A 10,573-nucleotide genomic window follows, 5' to 3' on the forward strand; every position below is an offset into this window, starting at 1 on the left:
CTGTTCAGGGCCTCGCCGATGGTATAGGAAAAGATAATGATAGTTTAGTAGAGGTATGTTTTTTCGAAATTGTTAAATATGATTAGATATTTTCTGCTTAAATTAAAATAATACACTTGTATCACGTCAAACTGTGTTTCGGGATGACATTTTTATTTCAACGTTATTGTTTTTGTATTCGTAATGACGCAATTTTATTTGATACTAGTGCTTCAAAAAAATAATTAAAAGTCAATAGATCTTGTTCATATATTTGATTTGAATGTAATTTAATATATTATTTTTACAAGATTTATGTTCCATATACATATACATTTATTTAGTTACTATTCTCTGCTTATTTCATACGAATTTCATAGTCTACAGCCTACTTTATCTATTATGTGTGTAACTTAAAATCATTGGAATAATTATTTTTGCATCAACATTAATGTACGTGCCAAATAATACGTGCAGTACACCTTCATACGCTATTGATTATTTCCTGTAAATCAAGAATTTTAATATAATGTACAAAATATATAAAATTTAGCACTAAAATTGTCGCACATATATTTAAAAATTAATTGGAGTGAAGTATTTTTCAAAAATTCTTAGAATGTAAGGCCAACGTAAGATTTTACACGGAACTAGTTTCCATTTTTGCGCGTAAGACTACGTCATAAAGACAGGGGAGGGGGTATAGAAAGCGGACTTCAGACGCGCAGCGTAGACTTCCCTTAGTCATCTTACGACTGTGCTGTGAGGAGAGTGTTTTGTTCGGTGGTTTCAAATCCTTTGTGTGCAGTTGTGTGAATCTCTTCTGTTTTGTTCTACAACAAACACGAGCCGGATACAGGTTGGTATACATTTTACTTACTCAATAATTGGGTGAAATAGTTGAGAAAGCATGGCGAGGACAAAGAAGGGACTTTCAAAAACAAACGCCAACAAGCCAGAAACAGAACGGTTACTAACATGGATTGACGAAGTTCGCCGCAAAAGATCAAAGTGTCGCCGAATGCGCAGACGCGATTTACGGATTGAAGCAATGCTGACGTGCGCTCTTTCCAAAGCTAAAAATGATTTACGCATCCGGCGATTATCAGCAGCTTCAAAATGGCAGAAATTTAAAAAACAATGCTTGAAGAAGAAGGTAAATTATACAAATTATGTACTCTACAATGGTGAAGACACGGAAAATCCGGAATCGTCTCAACAGAATCCCCGGGAGGAGCCATCGTGTCCTGAAGTGGGCAGTTTAGACGGTGTCGTGTCTAAGTTGGCAGAAGTAAAAGTAACGTTACAACGCTGAAGTAGCGGGAAAAATGCAAGCGATCAGGTTTGGAAGACCTAACTGTGACAAGAGGATTTCTCGCATCGTTTTATCTACCAAATGCGTAGAGATTTCAACAACTAAATGGAATCTCGAGCGATTACGGAGCACCGTGTATTACGTCGGTGCTGCAAGAATAGAAATCGCATTACTATCTTGATGTATATATGGATATTTTTTGTTTGCAGTCTCACCGTACGAGATGGCATTGGGACAAGCGGAGGGAGTTGGTGTTTGCAGCGATGCTGAAGCGTACTGCACGCTCGAGGACCCCATGTTCTCCAGTCTCTGCGCCGTTCATTGGTTTGGTTTATATATTATATTATATGTATTGGTTTGGTAATATACGTAATAATGAGCGTTCGAGGTATGTTCGAAGAGTGGTTGATCCGATATTTTTTATTTTCAGAAATATTTACTTTGTATGTTTTATAGTTTGAAGAAAATTTGTATAGTACATTTTAGCTTGTAGATTTAGTAGTATCGTTTCTAATATTCGCCCCATTATACTGTACGTCAAGATTTTGTATATTTGCTTAATGTTGATTAACAGTTTTGTAGACTTTAAGAAATGAAATGAAATTAATAAAATTTGGAAAATGTTTATAGTTTTTCTGCAATCTTCTAGTTCATATTAATGGCAAAAATGCTTTTCTGCCGCGCATACTACACATAACGAAATTATGTTGCAGGCAAGAGACCCGTACATGTACCCAGGCTGTTGGCCTTCACCGGCAACATTATTTGGCCTGTCTCTGCATGAGATAAGGAGCGACGAGAGAGGACTGATACGGCATAAAGAAGGGGGGAAATGTCTTTCTTTTTAGAAAATCGTGCATGAAGTTTTCTGGCTGGTGAATGGGTTGCACCATGATCAAGTTGTACATAAACGTCTCATCACTCCGCGCTTCCGTATCTTGAACATCCAAGCATCAACTAATTCGAAAATCATCTGACACGCGATACTCATAGGCTTATTGTGACGAATTACAGCAAATTGTAGCAAATCTTATTTGGTGGGCTCTAATACCTTTTGTATGTTATCTGGGCAAATGTGTATTCTCATGTCCGGAAAAGTGTTTTCATAGCTTGTACCACCAGGTTGTATGCGAGTTGTCGAAGCACACAAGACAAGCCTCCGGTGAATATCAATAAGGAGAGACAGCGCTAGGTGTAATGGCCCCCCCTAACGCCAATTCAATATTCAGGAAATATTAGGACTGGCTAGAACTAGAGAACGCGTGAAGGGGGTGCAACTGAAGTTAATTCATAAGAGAATCCTGGAGCTTCCCTGTCATACGCGTCGGGTGGTCATCGTGGAGGTTTAGTCGGTAAGAGTCCGACACTACTCTGCTGTTACGCAATTACTGCAACAGCGGAGTGTCCATGAGGATTTCTCCACGTAAAAAAAAAAAAAAAATTTGTATGTGAGTTACTCTGGCTTATCAATATGCCCTGTTCAAAGTTGGCCATGCTGAATACTGTCACAGGCGTCGATCTTCCTTAATAAGAGCTGTACGGGATCGAATAATGAGACTACCAATATGTGTACTCGTTAGTGTATTTAAAACAGATCTTGTCGCAAAACGATATCTATACAGACGTTTATTCACAGTTTATACTGAATCGTTTGCAATCACGTTCGTTTAGTCATAATCGTCAGAAGGAGGTCAAAAGATACAAATTCGTCTTGTCTTACGGATACATGTAGGGGCGCCATTGTTTTGCCCGGAGCTTATAATTCCTTACAATACCTCTTGATATTCCGAAGCAAAACAACAACATGGTTTGAAGCAAATTCTAACTCTGTTGACGCTACAGAGCTTTTTAAGGCATGGATAAATTGAATGCATCTTTGTTGAGTCTAGATGATCCAGAATGGCGAACTACCGCAAGTAGAGCAACTAATCGAAATACTAGACATGGACATATAAGTAATATGTTTAACATGGATAGGAAATTGTTTTGAAATTTAACAATCATTGCAATAATTACATCGGTTCGAAAGTCGTGTTACTAGATACTTATTGTAATATCGTAAAGTAATTCGAATTAGAAATCAGTTGAAAATAGAAAAACCGTGTACGTCGTGTTTCTGTGGTTCGTTTACATTTAAGAGTGCCTACGTGACTAAAGGCACGTAGTTGGTAGTTCTTACATAGGAATGAGGGAAACAATAGACAACGTTAGAAGAAGGACGGTTTCGCTACGCAAGGTGAGTCGAAAAGTGTGCGTGTTGCGAGAATCAGAGCTAATTGAGTCGTCGAAGAGTAGAGTCGTTAGAGGTATCGAGTCGTCGAAGAGTAGAGTTGTGAGAATTGATAGCATTGTTAGAGAGAGAGAGAGAGTGTGTGTGTGTGTGTTAGATTCGTTGTGACGAGAGTGGTCAAATAACTGTAAAGTTATTTGATATAGATACGAGTATTGCATTTAGTTTCCGTTAAATAAATATCGTTTCCTGTCCAATTTATATATGTATATTCAATTTAATATTAATAAGTTGCAAGTAATCGGGAAAAAATTTCTATCCTTATTTTCCGATATTACATTATTTTCACAGATTTCAATTCACTTATCCATTGATTGATATTAGGACAAATGAGGAACTTCGCATCTTGTTAGATTAACAAATAAAATGTATTGTTCCTGATAAATGGTATGCAGAATAGTATTGGAAATAAAAGACTGGTTTATATTACAGTTCAAGTGACTGATAGTAGGAAAGCAGTGATGGAAAGTGAGGCAACGTATTATAAAATTGAATCCCTAATTATAGCATGTAGATAGTATTTTGAGTGTGGACGGAGGACAAAATTATGCCCTAGCCGGTCGAGTTGCAACCATAAAGCGCGAACTCGATGAATACGAAGCGTCTGGGAAGGCAAACAGAATCTTCCTAACATCTTGCCGCAGCTCGTTCGATGAACTTTGGAGGAGGATACTCGCGGTTCAAGAAGAGTTAGATGGGTTAGATGAGGGGGAAGATGCGCGTGTAGCTTCGTTGTCGCAAGAGCATCGGGAGCTTGACGTGCGGTTCCTAGGTCTCTTTGAGCAAATGTCAGCAACAACCCCGTCGACAACAAAAACAGGCGAGACATGCCGGAAACCAGAGCCGACCACCTTTCCAGAGGTCCGCGTGCCCCAATTCGACGGTGCCCTCGAGAACTGGACCTATTTCTACGACACGTTCTCATCCATAGTGGACCGTAACGAAAGTTTGCCGAATATCCAAAAGTTCCAGCATCTACCCTCATCTATAACTGGACGGGCCGCACAGAGTATCCAGTCATTAGAACTCACAGAGGCCAACTATCCCATCGCGCTTGACACACTGAAGGATAAGTTCAATTGCCCCCTCCAAATCTGCATGCGCCATTGGAATTTGATGCGCAACTATCCGGAAATCAAAAAGGAAACTCCAGAAGCCCTAGAGGATTTTTTGGAAACCATCAGCGTAAATCTAAAGGCGCTCGAACACCTAAAAGAGCCCGTCACATCAAATATAGCGATTATCGAATTGATCGCGTCGAAATTGCCCTCGTCCAGCCTGCGTAAATGGCAACGCACACTGCCCCGCCAACAGGTGCCATCCTATCAGCATCTGATACACTTTCTCAAAACACGGGCGAACGGGACTCAATTCCTCTCTAAAGCGAAGGAATCAAAAGAGTCAATCCACAAACACCACAGTCAGCGAACAAGCATACCGCATGGGCGAACCCTTGCTACAACCAGCAGAACGGTAGTGTGTCCGACCTGCAACGGACCTCACGATATCAGACACTGTAAAATCTTCAAGGCCAAATCATCGACCAAACGTTTTCAGATCGTGAAGAAGGCATCGTTGTGTATAAATTGCCTAGGCAGAGGACATTCGCCGACACAGTGTACATCGGGTTCGTGTCGTATCTGCGGTCACCGACACCATACTTACCTACACCGCGAACAAACCCAGGTAGACTCACGGTCGTCGAGCGGTCGATCTTCGAGCGGTCGATCGTCGAGCGGTCGATCGGCAAGCGATTGGTCGCCGAGCAGTCGGTCGTCGGACAGTCGCTCATCGAGCGGTCGGTCGTCGGGCAGTCGCGCACCGAGCGGTCGGTCGTCGGGTAGTCGTTCATCACACAAGCGAGCCTCCACCGAACAATCACCATCTGGATCATCGAAATCGCGGTCGTCCCACAAGTCGAGACGAACATCCGACACTTCACGGAAACATACATCTTCAGCTCCAAGAGGTACGAAAGGGCATGCCTCGTATGAGTCACGCTCAGCCCGGATCAAGAACACCACCCCTACCTCCTCGTCCAAGTCCCAACCGGGGCAAAACTGACTGTCCGAGACTACGACAGCAAGGGGGATCGGACTAACAAACACATCTCCCCACAGCCCTCTGCATCATGATCTGTTGGCCACAGCACAGATCAAGGTTTTGAACAAACAGGCACAACCAATCCGAGCCCGAGCCTTACTCGACACTGGGACGAGCATGAACTTCATGACCGACAAGCTCGCGAATTCCCTCGGTATAAAACAAAGGAGATGTGCGATCCAGATCGGAGCCCTCGACAATTTGAGCACAACGGCAAAACGATACACCACGGCCACAATCACGTCGACGGACGGCAAGTATAAGAAAACATTGAGATTTCTTGTTATCCCGGCCATGTCGACTTTCATACCAAGCGAGCCCATCGACCCCTCGAGTCTGGGATTACCCAGAAATATTCAATTAGCCGATCCACAATTCCATTGCCCAGCCCCGATCGATGTCTTACTTAGTACCGGATCAACATTTGCGTCGCTGTGCATCGGGCAGGTCAATCTGGCGCAACCAGGCGAACCTGAACTACGTCTACAAAAAACACGGTTCGGCTGGATAATCGGGGGGAGTCCAACGTCCCAAACCGCGATAAATACGTTCCACGCAACCACAACGGCTCTGCAAGAGGACCTCGCACGGTTTTGGGAGATCGACGAGGGACCGGCCACTACTCATCTTTCGGAATCTGAACGACTATGTGAAGAACATTTCCGAAACCATGTCCGACGAACCAAGGAAGGCAGATACATCGTTGCATTATCATTCAACGAAAAGCTTTCCTCACTAGGGTCATCGAAGGCCGCTGCAATGAGCAGGCTCGCCTCTCTTCATCGTCGATTCCAACGCGACAAACAATATGAAACCGCGTATAGTGCTGTGATCCAAGAATATTTAGACTTGGGTCAATGACGAAGATCAACACGGATCACGCCACCGGCTACGGATATTATTTACCACATCACGGCGTGATCAAGGAATCGAGCGACACCACCAAGCTCCGGGTTGTGTTCGACGGCTCAGCATCAAGTACCACGGGAGTGTCTCTAAACGACGCCCTTCATACGGACCCGAAATTACAAGAAGACCTGAGAAACATCCTATTGAGATTCCGGTCATTTCAATATGTCCTTACCGGCGACATCGAGAAAATGTACCGTCAATTCATCCTACGTCCAGAAGATCGTCCTTATCAAAAGATTCTGTGGCGTGCCGACAACGGAGAGATCGAAACATACCGACTCAACACCGTAACGTTCGGTCTATCCGCAGCCCCGTATCTGGCCATCCGATGTCTCAAACAGTTGGCAGAAGACGAGGGACCTTGATTTCCGAGAGCAGCGCAGATCCTGCGGCGAGACTTCTATGTCGACGATGCGTTGACCGGAGCCGATACGAAGGACGAAGCCTTATCAGTCAGGAATGATCTCACGAAATTACTTAAGCTAGCCGGTCTAAATATCCGCAAATGGGCATCAAACGATCGGGATCTGCTACGAGGGCTACCTGAAGAAGACACCAACCAGAAATTACATCTCGGTGAGTCATCCACGTTAAAAACACTCGGCGTCTTTTGGGATTCAGCCGACGATGCCATACTCTATTCGGTCAAGACGATCAGTGACACTTCCCGAGTCACAAAGCGATCAATCAGTTCAGTCATCGCACAAATCTATGATCCACTAGGATTGCTCGCGCCGGTAATCGTTCGAGCAAAAATGATTTTGCAACAAGTCTGGACATTGAAGGTAGATCGAGACGAATCCCTTCCGACAGACGTACACACAGAATGGATCAAATACCACACCCAATTGCCGTTGTTAAATGTGGTAAGGTTCCCTCGGAAGACCATCATTGAATCCGCAACGAAAATTGAGCTACGCGGATTCTGTGACGCTAGCGAAAGGGCATATGGGGCGTGCGTCTACGTGCGGACGACGGACCGAAAGAACAATATTTGGACTCGACTCCTCACGGCGCGGTCGAAGGTAGCGCCGCTCAAATCGCTGTCCATACCACGTCTCGAATTAAGCTCGAATTAACTTATTTTGACGTTCTTGATTTCGTCAATACGACAGGCCCTGGCGACCAAGATATCGCGGATAGTATACTGGACTGACTCCACCATCGTGCTCCATTGGATCAGGTCTTCGTCGCACACCTTGAAAACATTTGTGGCGAATCGAGTCGCTGAGATACAGACCAAGACCAATACCTCCGACTGGCGTCATGTGCCTACCGACGATAATCCAGCGGATCTCATCTCCCGAGGCCAGACGCCCAAGGAATTCCTATGTCCGTCCATTTGGAAAAACGATCCAAGGTGGCTCCTGCAAAGCGAAAACTATTGGCCGGTCTGGAGCCCGACACCGGTAGTCGACCTCCCGGAGCAAAAGAAGACGATCTGTCTGAGGACGAATATTAGCGACAACACACTCCTCCATCGTTACTCGTCTTGGCCAAGACTAATAAGAATCGTCGCCCGGTGTCTTCGATGGAGACATAAGCAACACCTATCTGCCCATCTCACCACAGACGAACTGACTGCAGCGCACAACAGACTAATAAAAATATTACAATCCAGTCGTTTCGCGCCTGAAATTCGGATCCTCCAGAAAAATCGAAGCGAGGATGTTGGAGGGAAACTACAGCCATTAAACCCCTTCCTCGACGAAGATGGGCTACTCCGGGTAAGAGGACGACTAACCAACTCCGCCATACCCTTCAGCCAAAAACACCCGATCATCCTACCGAAATCCCCGGTGACAGAGCTAATTATAGAGCAAGAGCACCGGAACAATCATCACACAGGGACACAAGCTACACTATACGCGGTGAGACTGCGCTATTGGCCGATCGACGGTCGTAGCCAGGTATGGCGCACTCTCAGAAGGTGCGTCCGATGCTGCAGAGCCAACCCTCCACCAGTGGAATACTTGATGGGTGATTTGCCAGAGGCGCGTATTACCGAATCGCGGCCGTTCACGAACGTCGGAATCGACTACTGCGGCCCATTCTACATCAAGGAGAGGAGGGACCGCAACCGACGTAAAATCAAGACGTACGCCGCCATATTCGTTTGTCTGGCGACAAAGGCGGTCCACGTAGAGTTAGTCAGCGACCTAACCACCGACGCCTTCTTGGCCGCGCTACGCCGTTTCATCTCGCGGCGAGGATACTGCGCAACGATCCTCACCGACAACGGCACCAATTTCGTCGGGGCTAATCGGCAGCTGCAAGAACTCCGGACCCTATTGCAGTCCGACGACCACCAGGATAGGGTACAGAATTTTCTCGCCGACCGACAAATACAATGGCGTTTTAATCCTCCGAACTCACCACATTTTGGCGGCTTATGGGAAGCCGCGGTTAAAGCGTTCAATCGCCATCTCATCCGCGTGGTCGGCACGGAGCTCCTGACCTTTGAGCACCTCAACACCCTTGTGATCGAAATTGAAGCCATTCTCAATTCACGCCCACTGACTCCCATCTCATCCGATCCGAAAGATCCTCCTGTCCTCACTCCCGGACATTTTCTGATCGGTGACACACTAACCAGTTTACGGGAGCGTGATTTCAGGACAGTTCCATCAGGCCGGCTATCCAGTTGGCAGCGCATTCACCAGATTAAGCAGCACTTCTGGAGCAGATGGTATCGAGAATACCTAAATGAGCTAACCCGCCGCAACAAATGGGACAAGGGCAAACATAACATTCGTGAAGGCACCGTAGTAATCCTCAGGGAGGATAACGTACCCTCTATGCAGTGGCCTTTGGGCCGCGTAATCAAGGTCCATCCAGGAGCCGACGGAATCATCCGGACCGCTACCGTGCAGACGGCAACAAGCATCCTGGACCGCGGTGTCAAAAGACTGGTCCCCTTACCCATCCACCCAGATCCAGACGAGGCCGAACGTCCACACGGAGCGGAGGAGGTCACCAACGACACACCTGACTCCACAGCCAGAATTTGATCGGTGCCCTCTCAACGGGGGGAGGATGTTACGCCGCCTAAAACATCTGCACGCCAGCCCGGGCGACCGGACAACAACCGACCTGCGTAACGTCACTTCGACCCTCAATAAACCTAAGGACCCACCATAACTTTCACTTCCCTGTATTGTTTCGCCATGTGTCTTCAATCCGTTTGTCTTGAAGAATTTCTAAAGCTTAAAAATATTCTCGAGACACAGTCGGTTTTTAGAGAGGTCCTTGGGTTTATTAGTTGCACTTAAAACACGGAGAAAGCGGGTATGCACCCATTAGGAAAATCCGAATAGCCCTGTAATAAAACAAGCTAGGTTTTTCTCACGCTCACAATCATCTATCCACCACGATGGTAGAAGACTCCCTACTCATCCCTTCGAGCAGTAGTGCAGGTCATGACCAATCGACACCGCGGTTCGTTACCCTCACTCTTCCTAACGAAAGTGGGAACAACCAATCCGCGTTCTTTAGGCACAGGGGCACATCCACACCGAACTTTTCTTCCGTATTAGAAAAAGAGCGACAGACAGTCTAAAAACAAACGCCTAACGCGGCAGTCTACACATAGCGCGAGAGTCGCATACTTCACGCAAATCTTTTGTCGGTTCTCGGTGTTGTCGAACATACATCTTCTCTCCTAAATATATTATAGTGCTAAGTCCATTAATACATTCCTTTCCATTATAAGAGCCCTGCTCTAGCGTACATATCTATCGCATCTTCGTGCGACAAGTTGTTAACTATTTATTTCTCTACGTCAGTGTAACCTAAGTGTTGGAAATATATAATTTATAATTCTGAGAATCACAGTGTTATACAAACTCAATCACCCCAATTATCTCAACGGAAATCAGGGGATCGATCAATTCGTGGTGTCGATTATTATAATCGTAGCTACCGTAATAAATCGTAATAGATTTACGACCCCCGTTGACGTCTCTCCGCGCGAT

General features: G+C 45.5%; 2 protein-coding genes across 2 annotated transcripts; both read left to right on the plus strand.

The window, feature by feature from the left end:
• The first annotated feature begins 4,370 nt into the window (after positions 1 to 4,370).
• Positions 4,371 to 6,548, plus strand: LOC117213268. The gene is made up of 2 exons (XM_033458633.1): positions 4,371 to 5,211; positions 5,734 to 6,548. The coding sequence occupies exons 1-2, from the start codon at positions 4,371 to 4,373 to the stop codon at positions 6,546 to 6,548; spliced, it is 1,656 nt and encodes a 551-aa protein (XP_033314524.1).
• Positions 6,549 to 7,354: 806 nt separating this feature from the next.
• LOC117213269 lies at positions 7,355 to 9,610 on the plus strand. The gene is made up of 2 exons (XM_033458634.1): positions 7,355 to 7,465; positions 7,715 to 9,610. The coding sequence occupies exons 1-2, from the start codon at positions 7,355 to 7,357 to the stop codon at positions 9,608 to 9,610; spliced, it is 2,007 nt and encodes a 668-aa protein (XP_033314525.1).
• The last annotated feature ends 963 nt before the right edge of the window (positions 9,611 to 10,573 follow it).

The sequence above is a fragment of the Bombus bifarius genome, unplaced genomic scaffold (genome assembly GCF_011952205.1).
Source record: "Bombus bifarius isolate JDL3187 unplaced genomic scaffold, Bbif_JDL3187 scf7180000008589_frag, whole genome shotgun sequence".
In the NCBI taxonomy this organism is placed as follows: Eukaryota; Metazoa; Arthropoda; class Insecta; order Hymenoptera; family Apidae; genus Bombus; species Bombus bifarius.